Raw genomic sequence first — 22,521 nt, 5'->3', positions numbered from 1 at the left:
TGACAATGGCTAAACATTGTCAAAAGAAATTAAAGAAGATCAAATAAATTGAAAAACTCCTTCATGAATAGGAGACTCAAAATTGTTAAGATGGCAATACTCCACAAATTGATCAAAAGATTCAATGAAATCTCTAGCAAAATTTGCAGGTGTCTTTTTAAGGAATTTGCCAAGCTGTTCCTACACTTAATATGTAAGCACAAAGGACCCAGAATAGCCAAAACAATCTTTAAAAATAACATGGTTGGAGGACTGACACTTCTCAATTTCAAAATTTATTATAAAGCTGCATTAGTATAATATTGTCAGGAGGATAAACATATGGATCAATGGATAAACATATGGATCAAAATTGAAAGTCCAGAAATAAACCTTCACAATTACAGTTAATTGATTTTCAACAGAGATGTTAAGAAAATTCAGTGAGAAAAGAATCATCTTCTCAATAAGTGGTTCTGGGACCACTGAGTATCTACATGCAAAAGAATGAAGCTGGGCCCCTTCCTCACACCATATAGAAAATATAAACTCATCAACTGAAATGGATCATCAACCCAAATGCAGAGGTAAAGCCATGAAACTCTTAGGAGAAAACATAGGGGTGTATCTTGTATCTTCGTGAGTGTTTTGTTCTGTTCAAACTGCTAAAATAACATAGACTGGATGGCTTATAAACAACAGAAATTTATTCCTCACAGTTCTGGAGGCTGGGAAGTCCAAAAGGAAGTCACTGGTCTTAAACAAGGCCAAATTCCAAGAGAGCAAACAACATTAAAACTTAAGGCTCAAGAATAATCTTCTTTGATGCTCTGCCCTCTAGGTCCACTGGTGTAGAAATCTCACCCTGCAGATGTGGGCAGCCTTGACTGCATGGCTTTGCTGGATGCTACCCATACAGCAGCTCTCACTGGTTGAAGTTAGATGCCTGCAGTGCTCCCAAGCTGTAATCACAGGCTCCTGGCTCTGTCTGTATGGGATTGTGGAGTTGGCACTACTCCCATGGATCTGCATTGTCCTAGTGGGGAGTCTCTATGGTGGCTCTTCCCAACAGCATTGCTCTGCCTTGGAGATCTAGACAGAGGTAGCTATACCCTCACAGCTTTGCTAAGCAAAATGCACACTGCATCTGGCTTACTGGAGCTGCATCTGGGGTGGCTGCAGAGTGCTGTGACAGAATGTGGGGAACAAGTCTGCCATGTGAGGTGGCACCAGCAGTGGTGGCCCCTTCTTTGAAATAGTTTTGCCTCCCATGCCCTTGCACTCTGGGACTGTAATAAGAGGGACAGCCTTGATTGCCTCCAAAATGGCTTTAGGGTCATTCTTCCATTGTCTTGGATAATATGTCTTGGCTTCTGTTTAGATGATTGACAAATCTCCCCATTGTCTACAAGAATATCACGTAGCTTTTGTTGGGATGGTTGATCCATACTAAACTCATTAAGTTTGGTCACACCATGTGTATTCTTTCCCAAAAAGCTTTCTCATTTTCTCCAGTATGGATAGGCTGATAATTTTCCAAATTTTTACATTTTGCTTCCGTTTTGATTAACTATTTCATTATTAAGTCATCTCCCTTCTTGCATTTTACTATAAGCACTCAATTAAAAAATCCAACCATGCTGCTCCTTAAATGCTTTGCTTAGAAATTATCACAGCCAAATATCCAATTTTATTGCTCAAAGTTCTATCTTCCACACATGATTAGGACATAAACATAATTAAGCCAAGTTCTTTGTCACGACTTTATAATAAGGATGGCCTTTTCCCAATTGTCCAATATTATATTCCTCTCTGTCTGAGACCTCATCAGAATGGCCTTTGCCATCTATATTTCTATCAACATTATGTTCATGACCACTTAGATGTCCTCTAAGAAGACTGAGGTTCTCTCTACGCCCCTCTTCTTCTTCTGTTTCTTCATCAAAATTTTCTTTAATGTTCTGTTCACCACAATACAGTCTTTTTCTAGAATGTACCTCAAATTGCTTCAAGCCTATGCAGTTCCAAAGCTGCTTCCATATTTTTAGGTATTTGTTACAGGAGCACCCCCACTTCTCAGTACCAATTTTCTGTTTTAGTCCATTTCAACTGCTATAGTAAAATACCACAATGGGGTAGTTACAAATAAACAGAAAGTTATTTTAAAGTTTCCAGAAGATGTAATGATTGCCTTTTGGAGCCTGGAAAATCCAAGATTAAGGTGCTGGCAAACTCAGTGTCTGGTGAGGGTCTTACAGGTTCAGGGACAGTTATCCTTTTACTATAACATCACATGTCAGAAGAGACTAGCATTCTGGGATCTCTTTTCTCTTTTATAAACACACTAATTCCATTCTTGAGGACTCTGCTATAATTATCTCATCACCTCCCAAAGACCACCCCATCTTCTAATATCATCACCCTGGGAGTCAGGATTTCAACATATCAACTTTGGAAGGCACTAACACTCAGACCATAGCAATGATCTAGAATTAAGGCAAAACTTTATTACACATGACACTAAAAGAATATTGCGCACATGTACCATAAAACCTAAAGTATAATAATAATAATAATAATAATAATAATAAAAGAAAAAAAAAAGAACAGGAGTAAAAATAAATAAATTGAACATCATCAAAATTAAAAACTTTTTTTACTTTAAAGGATGTCAACAAGAAAGTGAAAAGACAACTCATAGGATGTGAGAAAATATAAGAAATGTGAGAAAGTATATAAAATATAAGTCATAAGAGACTTCATCTATAATTCTAAGGAACTCTTATATCACTATAATAAAGACAAATGGCCAAATTTAAAAATTGGAGAAGGGATATGAATAGATACGTTACTGAGAAGATTAACAAATGGCCAATAGTCATATGAAAAGATGCTCAATATTATTAAACATCAGAGAATGCAAATTAAAACCACAATGGCATATCACTTCACATCCACTTGAATGGCTATAACCAAAAGGAAAATACCAAGTAATATAAAAAGTGTGAGGAAATTGGAATCCTCATACACTGTTGGTGGGAATGTAAAATGGTATGGCTGCTTGAAAAATCAATTGGATAGTTCCTCTAAAGGTTAAACACAGAGTTATGACATTGTGACAGGATCCTTGGGGTGTTGCTTTGCCAGCTGGAAACCTTGGTGGCTAGTGGTGGCCTTTGCCAGAGTTTTGCTGGGGATCACTGGGCTCATTCTTCCCATTTAGCCTGGCAGGCTGCACTCAGCTTGCACTACCAGCCCGAATCCCATGCCTGTCAAGGATGAACCAAGTGTGGAGTGGTGAGGGGTGCATGAGTGAGCAAGTGTGGGGTCCAGACACACTGGCTGTGGTGGGGCAAGCAGCTCCAGGTACAGGCACAAGTGTCAGCTCCCTGTGATCCTGAGGCTGGACCAGGTGTACTGCAAGTGGGTTCCACTGCTGGCACCAGGGAACATGGTGGTGCACGGAAGCTTGGAGATGCCAGAAACTGCAGAGCCTCAAAGAGAGTGTCAGAGACCTGGCTCAGGGAGATCCTAGGTCTGGGCCCCCAAAGGGCTGCAGCTTTTCTCTCCTCCTCTCTTCTCTCTTTCTTGTCACCCACAATGTGGCGAGCAAGGGGCAAGTTTCAGCCCTGTTTGTGTTACAACCCTTTCAGTCCTGCCGTTTGGTGGGTCCTGTGTTCTTGTCCCACATCCAGGAAGAATGAGGTACACGGACAACTGGAGTGTCAGTAAGGTGATGAGGTGCTTTATTGAGCAACAGTACAGCTCTTAGGATACCAGAAGTGGGTAGCTTCTTTCCGCAGGTAGGTCATCCCGACGAGTGCAGCTCTCAGTGGAGAGGCAAACGAGAGTGGGTAGCTTCTATCGGCAGGCAGATTGTCCTGTCCAGTGTGCAGCTCTCAGTGGAGAAGATACCTGGAGTGGGTAGCTCCTATCCACAGGCAGGTCGTCTCAATGTCTGCTCAGCTCTCAGCTACAGGAAACTCAACAGTGGGTAGCTCCTCTCTGCAGGCAGTTCATCCTGACATCTTCCCCAGTCTGGCTGAGTCAGGGGTTTTTGTGGGCTTCAGGTGGGAGGAAGTACATGCTGATTGCTCTGTGGGCAGCCATGTATGGCTGGGAAAAAGCACCATGAGTTCTCACGTTGGTCCATGGAACTGGTAGCCTGGCCCCCAGGCTTCAGGCTGTCCCAGGCCTGAAGGTGAGGCATTACCAGGGACCCACCCCTTTCTGCCCAGGAGCCTGTCTGCCTCCCACTGCCATCAACCTAATGTCCCTGGCACCCAGGCTGTTCGTGCTGAGGGGCACCTGCAGGCCCACACTGAGCCACCCTCAGCTCCCCTTCAGCCTCCAACCAGTGCTCATCGATGCCCAAAGTCCAGAGAGGGGGCCAAGGGAGCAGGGCCCTGGCATGGCAGCACTGCCCTGAGTGCACGCACACCCAGCTGGGCCAGGACAGGGCCCAGGCTTGGCCTCAACTTTGTACCAAAATTGGAGTGGCACTGGGAGGGGGGAGAGGCTGGGCAGTGGGAGCAGGCATTTCTGAGTCTGCCAGGGCAGGTGGACTTCCAGCTTGCCCAGGGAGGCGGGGCTCCCACCCCTCCAACTCAGAAAGGGGCGGGGCTTCTTCCTGTTCTTGGCTCCGGCTGGCCTGTGGAGTGCACATCCCCAGTAGTGCCTTCCCAGCTGCAGCCAGTGTCTTTGCAGCAACTGCTCCAGGTGGGTCATTGCTGTCATCAATATGACCTAGCAATTCTACTCCTAATGTACCCATGGAAAATGAAAATAGTTGTCCATACAAAAACTTGCATGAATTATTCATAGCAACATTATTAATAATAGCCAAAAAGTGGAAACAAAGTAAATGTCTATCAACTGATGAAAATATAAATAAAATGTGGTATATCCATACAACAAGATATATTATTTCGTGATAAAAAGGATGAAGTACTAATATGTGCTACAGCATGGATGAACCTTGAAAACACTATGCTAAATAAAAGAAACCAGCCACAAAAGACAACAATTATATGATTCCATTGATATGAAATGTGAAGAATAGACAAATGTATGAGATAAAAAGTAGGCTTGCAGTTCCAGGGGCTGGGACTGGGGACGAATAGGAGTGATTGCTAGTGAGTGTAGAGCTTCTTTTTGGGGTTGATGAAAATGTTTTATAATTGATTTTGGTGATGATTGTACAACTCTGTGGATATACTCAAAACCATTGACTTGTATGCTTTAAGTGAATTGTATGCTATGTGAATTATATATAAATAAGTCTTATTTTTAAAAAAGAAAAAGAAAATAAATGTCAGAGTCTTGCTTTTAAGATATAGTTCCTCTATATTCTAACACACCTTCACTTAAGGCCACCAACAAATATATATGATTTATTAAAACAATTTTTTCTAAAGTTTTGTTAAAGGAAATACATTCCAAGGAACTCTTGTTATAGTAATGAAATGAACAGCAGATAAATTTTCATTACACTGGTACTACTTAAATGAAATTCTGTGATAGCAATGATCTGTCCTGTGAGTCTGTCCATGGAAGCTGAGTACAGTGAATCTGAGAAGCTTTCAAAAACAGCTAAATGTTTGTTTTAAGTTAAAAACATCAACACTTTAGAAAAAAGCTTGGCAATATTAAGCCATATTTAAATTAGTTCATTTATAGAATTAATTAGGTAATATTTACTGAACAATTATCTCACTGCGCTTAGAGTTTGCCCTACTCTGTATTTTCAGTTTTGCTAAATAATAAATTTGCTTTTTGTTTTCAAAGAAAATCATTCCTAGATTCCTTTCTTTGGTAGTAGGATTATTGTATCCAGTTTAAGAGAAAAGCAGGCCATAATAGGTCACGGAATTACATGCATATTCCATATCCTTTGGGTTTTGCTAGTCTAAAGATGTTTAAAATCATGTTATCTTATTATTCTGATACATTTATTTATTTGTTACAGTAAATGACAGAAGACTTGAAATTGCCAGTTTCCCATAATAGTAAGGAAAACCTTTTTACAAAGCACATATTCTAGTCAAAGCTACAAAGCATTATGTTACATTACAAGAACTAACCCAAATATTATTGCTAGAGAGTCCAAATGAAATTATGGGTCAAATTTGGCAACCATATGGTACTACTGAAATTAATAATATTAACAGTAATAGTAATAACACAATTAAAATTGATATAGGTCTTTAGTTCACAAATGATTTCACGTATATTAGTTTCTTTGATTCTCATAACCTTTGAATATATATTATCAATTATCTCTACTTTGTTGATGGGAAAATTGAAGCTAATAATTTAAAATACATGCCTGAGTTCTGTAAGCCAGTAAGGAGTTTCATGTAAAGATCTGTCCATTTGCAGAATAATTGGGTGTTAATCACAGGCTTAGGGTTATAGCCGCTCCATCAGATTAACTATACCTCATTTTAATCACTTAGAATTAAGTGCTTTTAGGTTGTAACTGTCATTTGTGCTATTCAAGTGTTTTTGACCCTCTGACTACTGAGCACAGGGTATGACTGCATTTCATGACCCTCTTTAGGTTGAGTGAAGCTGCGCAATCATTTCTGGCCAATGAGTCATGAGCAAAAGAAACATGAGTTACTTCTGGGCCAGAAGGGGTAAGATGGAAAGCAAAAATTCTGCAAGTGGATTATTAAGTGTAACAGCAAGAAGAGTCGCTCCTACTTTCACTCCTTGATTCCTGGTCCCATGTGTTCTACCTATGGGAGAGACTGCACCATATAATGGACTCTGATGCAAAGTGTACATTGCATCCTCTAAGATAGAACCCCATTATTTCAGGATGTTGTCCCCAAAATGGCAGCACAACTGAGTCTACAGTACGCCAATCCACCTTTCAGTCAAGCCAGCTGCTTCCAACCTATGAAATACATAGTAAGAACAGTTGATTTTATGTGCATGAGCCCACGATGACTTCTTTCACCATGAAGTGAGTTCCTTGATCAGATGTGATGCTCTATGGAATGCTATGGTGGTGAATAAGACATTCTGTGAATCCATAAATAGTGGTGCTGGAAGAAACACTAATGGCAGGGAAGGTATATTTATATCCAGATTGTGTTCATTTCAGTGACGATGAATCTCTACCTACTTCATGAGGGCAGAGATCCAACATAATCAACCCACTGCCAGTTGGCTGGCTTGGCCCCTATATCCCAGGAATGGTGCCATATTGAGGGCTCAGTGTTGGTTTGTGCTGTTGGCAGATTAGGTATTCAATGGTTACATTAGCCAGATCAGCCTTGGTAAAGGGATGTTCATGTTATTGAGCCCATGCATAGACTCCATCCCTGCCCCTATAGCCACTTAGTTCGTGGACCCATTAAACAAAGAATATAATGGCTAGGGAGAAAGGTTGACTGACATCCTGGAGTGCATAATTCTATCCACTTAAAGCTACCTCTGCAGTAGTGGCCCTCTGGTGGGCATTTCACATTCACAAATATTTTAATCTGTGGCCATTCTGAAAAGTCAACCCACATACTTCTTCTGTAAGCTGCCTTTTGACTAATCATCTAAAACTGTTCCTTCCGAGTCCTTGACAATCCAACTAAACTATCTGCAACTACCCATGCATTATATGAACCTGTATTTCTAGCCATCTCTCTCTCCAGACATATAGATGACCAAATGTCACACTTGAAGTTCTGGTCACTGAGACAATGTTCCTTCACCACTGCCCTTCAGGTTTACCCTTGAGTGGGGCCGCAGTGCTGCAGCTGCTCTTTTCAGATGGTGCTAGCATATTGTGAAGACCTGTCTCTATGCCAGGCTCAAGGTTTTTCTTCCTCAGTCACCTGGTTGTAAGGAGATTCCCAAAATGCCATTTTTGCAGGTCTATCTTCTGGGACCATTCCTGGTAGCAATTCTGTATTGTTCCAGGTCCAATCAGGCAATAAAAATCACACAGTCATTTGAGGAGGCAAAATTTAATATAAAGCATTATTAACAGGGAATTGGAGTGATGAAGAATTGGCTAATGAGAGTCAAAATAATTCTAAAAGTACACAAATATAATATAAAATGTGACCACTAACCATAGTGCTGAGATAAGTACCCACGGACAAGCCCTTTCTTGCTAGGAGTGAGATCCAGATGTCACCACCTTAGCTCCAACTTAGCTTCCTGAATGTTGGAGAAGTCAGTGAAGTACCTCGTGGTAGGACTCAATGGAAATCTACCCTCTGGTAGGTGTTGAGCCTCAGAACTTGTTAGATGCCAGAAGAAGCTGCTGCCTGTTGGAAACTATCAGACTCAGGAGCCTCACAAAGACCTCCTCTTCAGGAGTCTAGTGTACTGGGTCAGCTCTAGGCTACTGTGCTTGATGGACATCAGGGAATGGCTGGACTCCAGTGTCCCTGGTGTGTATCCATGCCTGGGACTAAGAAGAGGGAGGGGGTGCAGCAACCTGGGCTGGGGGCAGGCCCACAATATCTGGGACTATGCCAACACAGCTGTGTGAGTCTGATAGTGAGTCAAATACCATAAAAAGTTTTGCCTTGCAGGAACCTCACATTGAACAATGGAGAAAAAGAGCTCTCTGCAGGACACTGGTAAGAGAGCACACCAGAAACAGGAAGAGGAAAAACCTTTCCTTCTGCAGTATGCCTCCAGATCCTCTACTGACCATGTTTAACATCTTGACAGGTGACAAAGGAGAAATATCTATAAGGCTCATCTCCATTATCACAGAGCAGGCAATGAGAGTCCATTTGGAGCAGAGAGGCAAAGAATTAACAATCAGCATACTGACTCTACTTTTCATTTCTAGACTTTTTGGTTATTTTTATAGTCTGTTGTAGTTATTCTTTTATTTATTTAATAATTTATATTTTGTATATTGTTTGATTATTTAAAGTTCTTTGAGGCTCTACTCCTAAAAGTTTTATATGGTGCTTCTGATCCATGATAGTTTCCTTGAATGCTTTAAATTATGTATTATGATCTCATCTGCAGTATAGTTTTATCTGTTGAAACTGTCGAGAGTAAGTTGAGAAAGATCTTTTTATTTGATTATGCCAGAGACCCCAGTTATATCACTAACTCAAGAACACTTTTAATATTTTGAACTGTGCTTACTTCCCAAACCATGAGTAAGATTTTTGGGCAGATATCTTTCCTACGTGGAGCCCAGGCTGATCCAAAAGAGTATTGTTATTGACTGAATCTCTTATAAGTTTATATTTCCCTTATTCCTATGATAGTTCAAACACAAACCTTTAGATTATTGAGACCAATCCTACACATTTCACCCTGGGGACAGGCAGACTAGCTGCCCAAATATTTACCAATTTCATTCTCTCACATAAGGTTACTTTGTTTATTGTATCCTTAAAGTTAATTACTTTTTTGCAAATTCAACCATGAATTTAAAGATTCTTATTACAGTTCTTCAGGATTGGTGGTGGAAGAATTTTAGAATTATCTGTTCTGCTAAATTCCAAGAGCTGAGAATCCCTGAATATCCTTATAAATCCTCCTTTATATTTTATTTTTCTTTGGAGTCTTACTCTGTCACTGGTCTGGAGTGCAGTAACACAATCATAATTCAGGGCAGCCTCAAACTTCTGAGCTCAAAAGATTCTCACACCCCAGCCTCCCTAGTAGCTGAGACTATGGGCATGCACCACCACCAACAGCTAATTTAAAAAAAAAAAAAAGTTTTTCTTTTCTTTTTTTTTTTGAAGCAATGGGGTCTCCTTATGTTGCCCAGGCTGGTCTCGAATTCCTGGCCTCAAGTTATCCTTCTGCTTCAACCTCCCAAAGTGCTAGGATTACAAGCAAGAGCCACCATATTTGGCCTCTTTTCTATTTTTAAAGACAACATATATAACATTCTTTTCAGTGAGGAGTAAATTATTTCCCACTTATTACTTACCTTGGGTAAATTACTAAACTTCTCTGTTCATCAGTCTCCTGATCTGTAAAATGGGGATGGTAATAATAGCATCTACATCCTAAGGTGTTTGTGAAGATAAAATGAGTGACCATGCATAAAGCACTTGTAAGAGTGTCTGACTCAAGTAGACATTCACCACCGTTCCCCGGTTTTTTTTTGTTTTGTTTTGTTTTTTGTTTTTTGTTTTTTGAGACAGAGCCTCGCTCTGTTGCCCAGGCTGGAGTGCAGTGGCGTGATCTCGGCTCACTGCAAGCTCTGCCTCCTGGGTTCACGCCATTCTCCTGCCTCAGCCTCCCGAGTAGCTGGGACTACAGGCGCCTGCCACCATGCCCGGCTAATTTTTTTTTTTTTTTTTTTTTTTAGTTGAGACAGGGTTTCACCGTGTCAGCCAGGATGGTCTCGATCTCCTGACCTCGTAATCTGCCAGCCTCGGCCTCCCAAAGTGCTGGGATTACAGGCGTGAGCCACCACGCCTGGCCTACCTTTCACTGTTAATATTACTGATGAGCCTGTAGAGAATAAGGATACTCTGTGGGGCCTGTGACAAGTTCTGAAAGAAAATCAAAAAGACTAATGTTTTAGAGCAAAATGTGCTCTCTCTGATAGATTTAAGAAACCAGCCATTGGCTTGTTACCAGGTTTTGGAAAAGATGAGTGCATTAGTCTGTTTTGTGTTGCTATGAAGGAATACCTGAGGCTCGGTAATTTATAAAGAAGAGAGATTAATTTAGCTCACAGTTCTGAAGCCTGTATAAGCATGGCATCAGCATTTTCTTGGCTTCTAGTGAGGCCTCAGGAAACTTACACTCATGGCAGAAGGCAAAGGGGGCACAGACAGGCATGTCATGGGGCAAGAGAGGGAGTGAGCGAGAGAGAGAGATTCGGAAAAAGAGTCAGAGTGAGAGAGAGAGATAGATGCTATGCTGTTTTTCTAAACAATCATTTCTTGTGTGAACTAATAGAGCAAGAACTCACTCACTACCACAGGGAGGGCACCAAGCCATTCATGAGAGATCCTCCCCCATGACCCAAATATCTCCCACTAGGCCCCACCTCCAACATTTGGGATCACACTTCAGCATAACTTTAGGAGGGGACAAATAGCCAAACAATATCAACTAGATACATAAGCATGTGACATCAGGTGACCATGTGATCCAAGCAGCTACTCATGAAATGGGTGCTATAATGAAAAAAATCCTAAAATTGAACCAGCCTTCCTTTAGCAAGCCATGCTCATGTGGAAATGTTATATTTGAAAGTGGTCCTATAAGCATACATTGCATGAGCATTTGGCTCTTGCTCTCAGCAGGTCTACCCCTATGATCTCATAGGGAGTTTTATCTGAACAGTTAACTAAGGGGTAAAAACTCCAAATCTGGTTTACAGATGGATCTTTATCATTTGCGGGAATCAGTTAGTAGTTATTGCAGTGCAAAAGGGCAGTGGACAAGGGAAATCCTCCCCTTGGTATACAAAAGTGCCCACTATGCTTCAAAGGGGAGTTAGAATGAGGATTCTATGCTCTTTCCAGGACAAAGGCTAGAGGTTTGACTTGATGAGACTCAGAAGAAACAAGGTAGGATCTCGGGATCAAGAAGGTTTGAGAAAATGTATGTGGGTGAGTTTCTTGGAATGGCCCTAGAATAAAAGCATATTTGTATGTAGCCCACAACAATGCTCTCCAAAAAAGCCTTTTCATTTGATGAATTTGTCATCAAAAATAAGTTTGACAATAATGCTTATTCTCCTGTGGATGTTAATCCTACTGCTTTTCTAGAAACTCCAGTGCTTATTCTATGGCTTCACATACCAAGTGGCCATGGTGGCAGGGATTTATGCTATGCATTGGCTCAAAAATAAGGATTTCCTCTCACTAAAGGATAATTGGCTACTTCCAATGCTGAGCACTCAGCTTGCCACAGCAACTATGCAGGACCCTTACCCTGCCACACTGGAGGATGCCATGATTTGTCTTTAGTGGAAAAGTCAAATGGCTTTGCTTTTTCTGCTCATCAGATTTCCCTCAACACGCTCATCCATGAACTTATTGAGTGGTCTATTCCTCATTAGATTTTGCACATTATATTTTTTTCTAACTAGTTAAATCAATTTCTAGCAAAAGAAGTAAAGCCTTTGGGCAATGCCCATGGGGTAACGTCTCATCACAAAACCCATTACTAGAAACAGCAGACTTCATAGATGGTGGAATGGAATATTAAAGATCCAGTTATGGTCTGAAGAGATCCCATCTGGAAAGTATAAGGGAGAGAAAGCTTTTTGACAAGATGTATATTCATGAAACCATAAATTAATGTATGATATTATTTCTCTTAAACAGGACAGGAGTGGGTAGGGCTCCTCTTAATATTATATTTGTACTCAAAGTTTTGGACTATGCTGGTTTAAAGGCTTTAGTACCCAAATAAGAATTCTTCCATTAAAAAACCTAGTGATAGGCTGGGCACGGTGGCTCAGGCCTGTAATCCCAGCACTTTGGGAGGCCGAGGCGGGTGGATCATGCAGTCAAGAGATCGAGACCATTCCGGCCAACATGGTGAAACCCCATCTCTACTAAAAATACAAAAAATTAGCTGGGCGTGGTGGCGCACGCCTGTAGTCCCACCTACTCAGCAGGCTGAGGCAGGAGAATCACTTGAACCCGGGAGGCGGAGGTTGCAATGAGCAGAGATCGCGCCACTGCACTCTAGCCTGGGCGAGGGAGTGAGACTCTGTCTCAAAAACAAACAAACAAATAAAAAAACCCAGTGATAGTCCCACTTAATAGGAAGCTGAGACTACAGGAGGAATAGACATACTGCTTTGGAGTTGTACTAATAATGAGTAGGTTGGGGATTTTCTCCCTTTGAGGGGCTGTGAACTGCATGCTCAGGTGCTCAAAGCATGGAGGTAGGGGGAGTATGTGAAGAAAGGCAATATTAATTGGACAGCCAAAGGGGCAAATTACAGTCAGGTTTTCCCTACTCCTCTTCCTCATCCTCCCCCTCTTCCTATTGTTCTTCTTTTTGGTTGACAAGCATCAATATGGCCTTTCCATGTTTAGAAAATTCTCTGCCTTAGGAATTTCCATGAAACTTGGCCAGATTGGCCAAGCACACATACTCTCCAGGGTTTTAATACTAGAAAAATCAACACAGAGAAACAGGGCGATGGAGACATTTTTGTGGCAGTAATAGCAGGGAAGTTCTCAGAAGCAGCTGTGGTACTGCTGCCAGGGAAAGCAACTGAAGTCCAGTAACATCAGTGTTAATGACAATATTGACACTGGTGAAGATGGTGTGGCATCCAGTATCAGGCAATGGTAGCAGCAATGTCTGTACCACTGGTTCTGTGGCCTGGCTTTTGGCTATAATCCAAGCTGTGCAGCCTTGCTTTATTCTGCCCATTTTCTGAGCCCATTCGCTATGGTTTCTGGCAATTCTGTGAGTTACAGCATTATTAAGAATTTCCTGGTTCAGATTGCAATTAGAAAAACCTTGAATCTTCCTTACTAGTCAGAATAAGCTTATCAAGGAAAAAATAAAGTCTTTTAATAACTTATATTCTTTACAGAAATTAGCAGAGAGCATTTTGAGAGTACATCTGATACTGTGGTTAATTCATATCAGGATCCCCAACCTGAAAATGTTATCATTTACTAAGGAATGGAAAACTTGTACATGAAACAAATACAATCTGCAAGCTGGAATAAAATTAAATGCTAAATTGAGAACAGACTGTCATTTAGAAAGTCTTTCTGAAAGAGATGGGACTATATTTAATTTCTGAAGGATGGACAGGAGATGGCATTTAAAGTACAGAAATCATCAAGCACAGGAACAAATGTGGATACTCATGGGGCAGTGACCAACCTGACTGAAGGGTGGGTGCACGTCTGAAATCAATGGGAATACATTTGAATGATTAGGATAGAATATATTATTAAGGCCTTGCCTCTAATCAGAAATAAAGATATTCTCTATTTCCCCAAATAAGGAATTCTTACATAGAACTTAATGTATTCAAAAATTTTTAAATGGGCCTACAGAAAAGAGGTGGGGTTGACGGAAGTAAATAAAACCTGAAGATAAATTAAAAAATATATCAACGTGGGCATAATTTTCCATTAGTTTTGGAACTTAGTTTTGTTTTTGAATGATAAGCAGTTAAATAATTAAAGCTTTGCCTTGGCAATGCAAGGACTGAAGATTATTTCTCGGTGGCAATTTTCCAGACTTGCTAGTTGTCCTTGAGTCTTGGTAACATTCTGCTCATTAACTTCAGGAAGACGTCCAGGAGTAAAGATGCATTTGAAAGTGGCTGAAAATAGTTTGCAAAGCTCAGCTTTCCTGGCTCAACAATGAAATGACCGCACAGGCCAGTCACTGGGTCAAAAATCAATTAACAAAACAGGGGAAGTTTTCATGTCTTTATTTTTACATTAGCTCGAAAATCACAACCAAGAAGAAAGGCAACCACTGAATACAGGAAATACAGTATTGTTATTGCTGGTTTTTTTTTTTTTTCTCTTGGCAGGCTGGGTCGGGTGCCTTCCAGCCTCGCTGCGGGTCCCGCAAAGCGGACGGTTCGCTCCGTGGCTTCTTCCCAGACCCCGCCACTGCGGAAACCGTCATTCGGTGGCCCCCGACTGGGTCAATGCGAGGAGGCCCACCTCCTACTTTTGAGTATCTCCTCTTCTCCAGGTTACAGCCAACCCTTTCTCCAACCTAGCCAGAATCCGAGAGTCCCAGTCCCACCCCTCCAGCCCGCCCCAGGCCAGGTGGGGATGCGCCCGGCCCGGGCCAGCGCTGGTCCCGGCAGTTCCGCGTCTGCGCAGCGGGCGAGGGGCTGGAGCGGGGCCGACCGGGGAGGCGCAGGAGACGCGGGAGCCAATGGGCACGCTCGGGGGAGCCGGGCTGGCGGCGGCGGCGGCGGCCGGCCGGGCGCGCACTCTCGGGATGGAGGGCGAGCGCCGGGCATCGCAGGCGCGCTCCTCGGGCCTCCCGGCCGGGGGCGCCGATGGGGAGAGCCCGGGGGGCGGTGCCCCCTTCCCGGGCAGCAGCAGCTCTTCCGCCCTGCTGCAGACGGAGGTGCTGGATCTGGACGAGGACGAGGACGACCTGGAGGTGTTCAGCAAGGTGAGGGCGGCGGCGGCGAGTCCCGGGAAACTTCCAAGGCAACTCCGGGAGTTGCCAACATTGCGCCGACGGCTGCCTCCGGCGCGCTTGCCCTCCCGGGGCGGTGGCTCTGAACTGGGGACGGGTGAGGTCCCCCGGGCTGCTGGACCCCGCCTGCCAGCTCTGGCCGCACCCGGGGCCGCGTCGCCTCGGGGCCTCAAACCGCAGCCGCTCCCTCCTCCGCACTTTGACCTTCCGTTCGGCGGGGCTGTGGCTTAGTGGAGTCTGCAAAGTTGCGATTTGTTTTCCCTTTCTGCTTCTCTGACATCTTCCTGGCGGCAGCTCCCGAACCTGGGAGGCTGGTGGCTCGAAACCGCTCCCGCCAGCTGCTTTTCGGGCGAGGCCAGCCCTGAACTCTGGGGGAGAGATCAGCCGAGTTTAGAGAAATTATTCTTAATTTAGTGTTGCTGGTTGTGGATTTGAGACTTGGGTGAGTCTCGGGTCCTGTGGGAATAGGTTCTAGGAAATCTCCCTGAACAGGAGAAAACGGTTGTTTCTAACAGGAAGCTCCTCCGCTGAGGAGCTAAGGATTTTTCAGATGGTCAGCTACTGCCACCCAACCCACAGCCAGCGCTTTCGTTTTTCCTTGCCCCCGGGAAATTTAGGACCAAAGGCTTTTATTTGCTTATTTTACAGTTGGAGGGAAATTGACTTGTGGGGGCTAGTGGTAGACTTTTGGTACGTGTAGACTGGTGGTTGTAATTTCTTAAAGGGTTTTAGAAAAGAAAAATACCTTTTTTGCAGGGAGGTTGAATGTCACTCCAGTTTCGCAAGTTGCTGCTGAGAGAACTGAGTTCAGATCACAACGCTGTATTCATTACTAATAAGCCTGTTGATTTTAATGTTACCTGGAGATATTAGGTAAAGCAAACGACCTGCTTAACCACCGCATTTACTCTGGGAGAGCAAACCAAAGTTAGGAAGTGAACATGCATACTCTGACTCCAAAGAGGAGTATATAAAACTTATACACTATCTACTTCGGGTTAGATGGAATGATAGGCCCAGGTTTGTATTCCGAATATTTAAACAGACTATCACAGTTTTGTGCTCTTGACTTTTATATTAAGTAGTAAAACAATGGAATTGTTTTATGTTTAGTTGTAAAAGGTAAACTCTGCTTTTTTATATTCCACAATTTATATTCAGATCAACGACAGATGGCCAGTTGGTTATTTACTTTCTTTCCTTCTTAACATTGCTGTTTAGATAAGGAATATTAGTCTATGGTTATGCATTGTGAAACTTTCAAAATGGAATGGGTTGGGATGTTGGAAATAGCAATAGTGTATCAGAATCATCGGGGTTTCTTTCTGTTTTTTTTTCTTTTCTTTTTTTTTTTTTTTTTTGTCGGGGCGGGACTCAAACTTCTGGCCTCAAGGGATTCTACTACCTCCAGCACCCAAAGGGCTTGGGATTACAGGCTTGAGCCACAGTGCTTGGGATTGTTTTAAACTTGTCGAGTGGTTTCTCTTTCCCCAGATTCTAAGTGTTCTAGCTGACTTAAGAATCAATGTTTAAATGAGGTCCTCTTGTCAGAGGCAGATCCAAGGTGAAGCTAGTGAAATTGAAGCTTCAGCGCTATTCGTTTGCTTAGACCTCTGGGCGTGTTGGGGGTTGCTGGAGTTGCAGATGTTCTAGGTGGGAAGGAAATGACAGGTCCCAACCAGAAGCATTTCTAAATAAGCATTTCTGGTGACTTGCCTAAAGCTCTCTCAGACTAAGGAATCTAGATCTCCATGGCTCCAATCATTTATTGAGATTTCTTTTCTCATTCTGAATAATTTGTTTTTCCACCTAATTTTGTATTCTTTTACAAGTGGACCTTCCAAACTCTAAAAGCCCGTACACCTGGGTCCACCCTGCTTGTTAGTGTTAACTGCGCGTGTTGGATGCTTAGAAAAAGTTAAGAACAACTTCTGTAGAAACTGCCCACATAGATTAAGGCAAAGATTTAATATTAGTGAAAATCCAAAAAGAATAGTTGGAAAAGTTTAAAATTAGCCACTTTCATCCATTTCAGTAAGTTGAATTTCTCAACCGTTATCTGTAGTTAAGCAAGCAAATTTAAGAAAGCCTGCTCCACGTGGCCTTCCCTTTCCACTACCTTCCTTGCCTGCTCCTCTATAAGACAAACACCACTGCTGTTCAGCCTACCCTAGGATGGAATCTCACAATTACTTATGAAGCAGACTGTCCTTCCCCTTTAGTAATTTGAGATTGGCAAACTACATATTTAATTTACATTCACCTTTATAGTCCCCTTATTCCCTTAGATTATTTGTGAATATGTGTCTGGTATACTCTTCCAGAAGCTTTTTAAAGAGTATAAATTTCCCCAGTACTTTGGGATGCTGAGGCTGGCGGATCACTTGAAGTCAGGAGTTCACAACCAGCCTGGCCAACGTGGTGAAACCCCATCTTTACTAAAAATATAAAAATTAGCCGGGTGTGGTGGTGGCAGCCTTTAATCCTAGCTACCCGGGAAGCTGAGGCAGGAGAATCGCTTGAACCCGGGAGGCAGAGGTTGCAGTGGGCTGAGAGATCACGCCACTGCATTCCTGCCTGAGTGACGGAGTGAGACTGTCTCGAAAGAAGAACAAAACAACTTCTTCTTATTTTTTTTTCCACAACATATTACGAGTACATGGCAAATATAAATTTTGTGTTAAGTATGCTTTAAAAAAAAAGAAATACAAGATTTAGTTCTTGCTGTCACAATCTTATAGTCCAGGTGGGAAGATGTGACAAACTCTAAATGGCAATATAAATCAAGAGGGATGGAAAGTAAAACAAAGTTGTTCTGAATTTTCATATAATCCAGTGAGAAGAAAATGATGCCAGACTTCAAGAGAATGCAGAGAACATTGATTTAAAAGAACGGGGATAGATGTTAGAAGGAAGAGAACAGAACCAATCATACAAAAACAGTAAAATAAAAAAAAATAAAAAAGATACACAAATGTTAACAAGAGCCTAAGAATTATTTTAGAACTAGGTCACAATGAGATGAAGCTTCCAAAAAATTTAACTGGAGAAAAAGGGCCAGTTTCTTCACGTTTAAAGGAAAAAATCCTCCTCTTTGGGGGAAAAACAATAAATTAAAATAAATTGCCTTTATTTTTATTGAATACTGTATAAAAGAAACAGCTGTGGATACAGTGTACGTGATTAGGCCACAGTGAAGCACTGAGATGCTTATCTGGTACTCAGTAAGTGATAGCTCTAATTGGCCTCTTTAAAGATATTCGGGATCATAAAGTGAGATATATATCATCTAGGATAGTCAGGGAACTTACAGATGTAATCATCTTCATCACCACTAGTCGTCTTTGAGAAATCATGAAATGCAATAATGGTTCCCCGAAACTAGAGATAGGTAAATATTGTTTTTAAATAATGGGCAAAAGGAAGTTCTGGAAGGTACCAAACAGTAGGTTTCATTTCAGTCTCCAAAAAAGCCATGAAGTGAATTATTTAGTATGTTGTTTATACACACTTTGAAAAAACCATGATTAATAGAAGCTACAAGTTTTATAAGAATAATGAAAGACTTAAGATTGTGTTTATGGTAAATCACAGTTATAATGACATGATTGAGCAAGGCTTTTGAAAAAAATCACTCATTTCTTCAGAAAAGGTTATTTATTTATTTGTTTATTTTTTGAGATGGAGTTTTGCTCTTATTATCTAGGTTGGAGTGTGTTGGCACAATCTTGGCTCACTGCAACCTCTGCCTCCCGAGTTCAAGCGATTCTCCTGCCTCAGCCTCCCGAGTAGCTGGGATTACAGGCATGCGCCACCATGCCCGGCTAATTTTTTGTATTTTTAGTAGAGACAGGGTTTCATCATGTTGGCCAGGCTGGTCTCAAACTCCTAACCTCAAGTGATCCACCCGTCTCGGCCTCCCAAAATGCAGGGATTACAGGTGTGAGCCACCGCGCCCAGCTGAAAAGGTTATTTCTGGAAGAATAAAGTTGAGACATCTAACATACACATGTATACATATCTTTATATATATATTTTTTTTCTTTGTCAATTTGGAAATTCAGTATAGTAATGGAGCAGCATAATTATACTGTTCATCTATGCTATCAAATAATTAGAAAAAGATTAGGAAATCCTGCTTACTAATTTATCACATATATTCTCTGCACAGTCTATTTGGTTTCTGTTGTGTGCCTATATCAGTCATCACTCTGATAAAAATCAGAATTCTCTCCAATGATTTAAATGAGAGTTGAATGCGGGGACTATTTATGGAATTATTGGCAGAGTTAGTGAACAAACAAGGAATACTGAGGCATTTAGAGAGTTGTAGTGGGAAAAAGCTATTAGCGTCCCTAGCTTTAAAGGGACAAGAAATGGAGATAGCATTGCTGGAAACCAGTCAGACCTGGAGCTGTGGAGATGAGGACACTTCTTCAGGAACTGCATTCACAGAGAGAGGTAGCTACTGCCAGAAACGTGCCAAAGCAGGAGGAAATAAGGCGTATGTTCCCTGAATTCCTCTCCTCCTGCCTTTGGATCTCCTGCTTGCACTCCTCTTTGAGTGATCTTGCTAAGGTGATGTCATCTATAGGTGCCAGCCTCCTAGGGCACAGAAAATAGATGGATGGGGTCGTAGGACATAGTACAACAATGTGGAGAGTTACTTTCAATAAAGGTGACTGTCAGTATCTCTCATTGTATATGCTCTTCTATGATGTGACCTGCCATTCTCCTACAGAGAGATGGAATAAGTGCTGCTTTCCTTGAACTTGGGTGGGATTATGACTGCCTTGATCTATAGGATATGGTGGAAGTGATGCTGTGAAACTTCCCAGGCTAGATCATGAAAGGGAATGTAGGTTTTGTGGTGTCCAGTGGGACACTGTGCTTTTTGGAGCACCATGTAAGAAATGCAACCTAAAACCTCCATGTTAGGAAACCCATGTTACATTGAAACCACATGTAAATGCTTGGTCAGCAGCCCCAGCCGAAGTCCCTGGCACTATCCAGCATTAAGTGGCAGGCTTTCATGTGAAGATGTCTGTATGATTTCAGCCTCCAGCATTCATGTGCCCTCAGCCATCAAGTCTCTTCAGTTGAGCCCTCATGTATAATGGAGGAGAGCCAAGCCATTTCTGCTGTGTGCTTCCTGAATTCCTGCGTAAACCAGTGAGCATAATAAAATCTAAAACAATAAAATCGTTTTATACGACTATGTTTTCAGATGGTTTGTTACACAGCAGTAGTAACTATAACAATAGCTAATAGTCTGTATATCATAATCAGCCTTCCAAATCTTTTGATAAGTTAGAACATTGTATTCAGAAGTAGACTATGAAATTTAATTGGGATAAATATGAAGTTCTGAAGAAAGCTCCATTAGTCATTGTAAGTAAAAATACCATTAAGATATAAGCTTAGCAGTTAGGAGCAGAAACTCTCTTTTCTTTTTATTTGAGACAAGGTCTCACTCTGTCACCCAGGCTAGATGCAGTGATGTGATTTTGGCTCACTGCATCCCCCACCTCCCAAGGCTCAAGCTGTCCTCCCACCTCAGCCTCCCCAGTAGCTGGGACTACAGTTGCTCACTGCCACATGCAGCATTTTTTTTTTCTTTTTGTATTTTTAGTAGAGATAGGGTTTTGCCATGTTGTCCAGGCTGGTCTCGAATTCCTGACCTCAGGTGATCTGCCTACCTCGGCCTCCCAAAGTGCTGGGATTGCAGGTGTGAGCCACCATACCTGGTCCAGAAGTAGGGACTCTAACTACATTGCCTACATTTGAAATCCTGGCGGCACTGCTTACTAGCATTGTTGCCTAAGGCAAGTAACTTAATGTCAGTGCATCAGATTTTTCATCTGTAAGATGAGGATAAATACTAATGACAATTACATGCTCTAGTATATATGTTCCCCTTTCCCTAATCCCTAAGGCCTACATCCTGATCTTGTCTTAGTGGGCCTTACCGTTTTGATGATTAGGAAAAAACAACAACAATAGAACAAAATAGGGCTGATCCAGGACTATTTATATTTCTCTTGCAAAAAATTTCACTCTGTGCCATTATAGCTCTCTTATAGGTTAAGTATTCTTTTATATTTCTCCTTGGGGAGGAAGTCTAGGTAGGTGAAATAGAAAGAAGGTGAAAAGCTCTAAGTTTCTCTTTTTGAGGTAGCATATGTGATCAACAATAAAACCAAAACAAATAAGGAAACTTCAAAATAAGTCTGGGGAGACCTTGTATAGGACCATTTTATGTGCAAACATTCCTAGTGGTTTTCAGTGACTGAAAAACCAGTATACACAAATGACATGATATTGAATTTAAACACCATATTTTCAAGGTCATATAGGGTATTAATTTTAATGTAAATCTGAACTGTCCATGCCACTTCAGAAGATCCATTCCACTCTCAGCATTTTAAAAGGAGAGTTAACAGTCGATGTCAAAAAATGGCAGAGGAATATGGCCTCATCTTCATATGCCAGTGCCTTGTTATGGATTCTTTGGAATACTGTGTTAAGATGGAGCTGAAATCTGGTCTGAGCTTAGAAAGAGGTCTAGATCCATTAACACTGTCTTCCTTTGGCACAGGAAGTAGCAACAGTTTTGTCACACGTATTTGCTATTCATGAAAGAGAATCAACTAAGGGATTTCACTGATGATATGTTCTGGTAACTGAAGGGGTGGGTTGCCCCTCCACACCTGTGGTTGTTTTTCGTTAGGTGGGACGAGAGACTTGGAAAAGAAAAAGACACAGAGACAAAGTATAGAGAAAGAAATAAGGGGACCCAGGGGACCAGCGTTCAGCATATGGAGGATCCCGCCAGCCTCTGAGTTGCCTTAGTATTTATTGATCATTCTTGGGTGTTTCTCAGAGAGGGGATGTGGCAGGGTCATAGGATAATAGTGGAGAGAAGGTCAGCAGATAAACACGTGAACAAAGGTCTCTGCATCATAGACAAGGTAAAGAATTAAGTGCTGTGCTTTAGATATGCATATACATAAACATCTCAGTGCCTTACAGAGCAATATTGTTGCCCGCATGTCCCACCTCCAGCCCTAAGGCGGTTTTCCCCTATCTCAGTAGATGGAACATACGATCGGGTTTTATACGGAGACATTCCATTGCCCAGGGACGGGCAGGAGACAGATGCCTTCCTCTTGTCTCAACTGCAAAGAGGCGTTCCTTCCTCTTATACTAATCCTCCTCAGCACAGACCCTTTACAGGTGTCGGGCTGGGGGACGGTCAGGTCTTTCCCTTCCCACGAGGCCATATTTCAGACTATCACATGGGGAGAAACCTTGGACAGTACCTGGCTTTCCTGGGCAGAGGTCCCTGCGGCCTTCCGCAGTGTTTGTGTCCCTGGGTACTTGAGATTAGGGAGTGGTGATGACTCTTAACGAGCATGCTGCCTTCAAGCATCT

At 42.0% G+C, this 22,521-nt stretch overlaps 1 protein-coding gene across 1 annotated transcript in view; it reads left to right on the top strand.

The window, feature by feature from the left end:
• The first annotated feature begins 14,811 nt into the window (after positions 1 to 14,811).
• The window catches only part of SNX7 (sorting nexin 7), a 102,476-nt gene continuing 94,766 nt past the window's right edge, over positions 14,812 to 22,521 (top strand). Inside the window, exon 1 of the mRNA XM_054449080.2 lies at positions 14,812 to 15,060. Coding sequence (XP_054305055.1) covers positions 14,815 to 15,060 — 246 coding nt within the window. The 5' untranslated portion in view covers positions 14,812 to 14,814. The remainder of the gene's footprint in view (positions 15,061 to 22,521) is intronic.

Source organism: Pongo pygmaeus, chromosome 1 (genome assembly GCF_028885625.2).
Source record: "Pongo pygmaeus isolate AG05252 chromosome 1, NHGRI_mPonPyg2-v2.0_pri, whole genome shotgun sequence".
Lineage (NCBI taxonomy): Eukaryota > Metazoa > Chordata > Mammalia > Primates > Hominidae > Pongo > Pongo pygmaeus.
The sequence above is the reverse complement of the archived record's forward strand: the minus strand, read 5'-3'. Positions and strand labels throughout refer to the sequence as shown.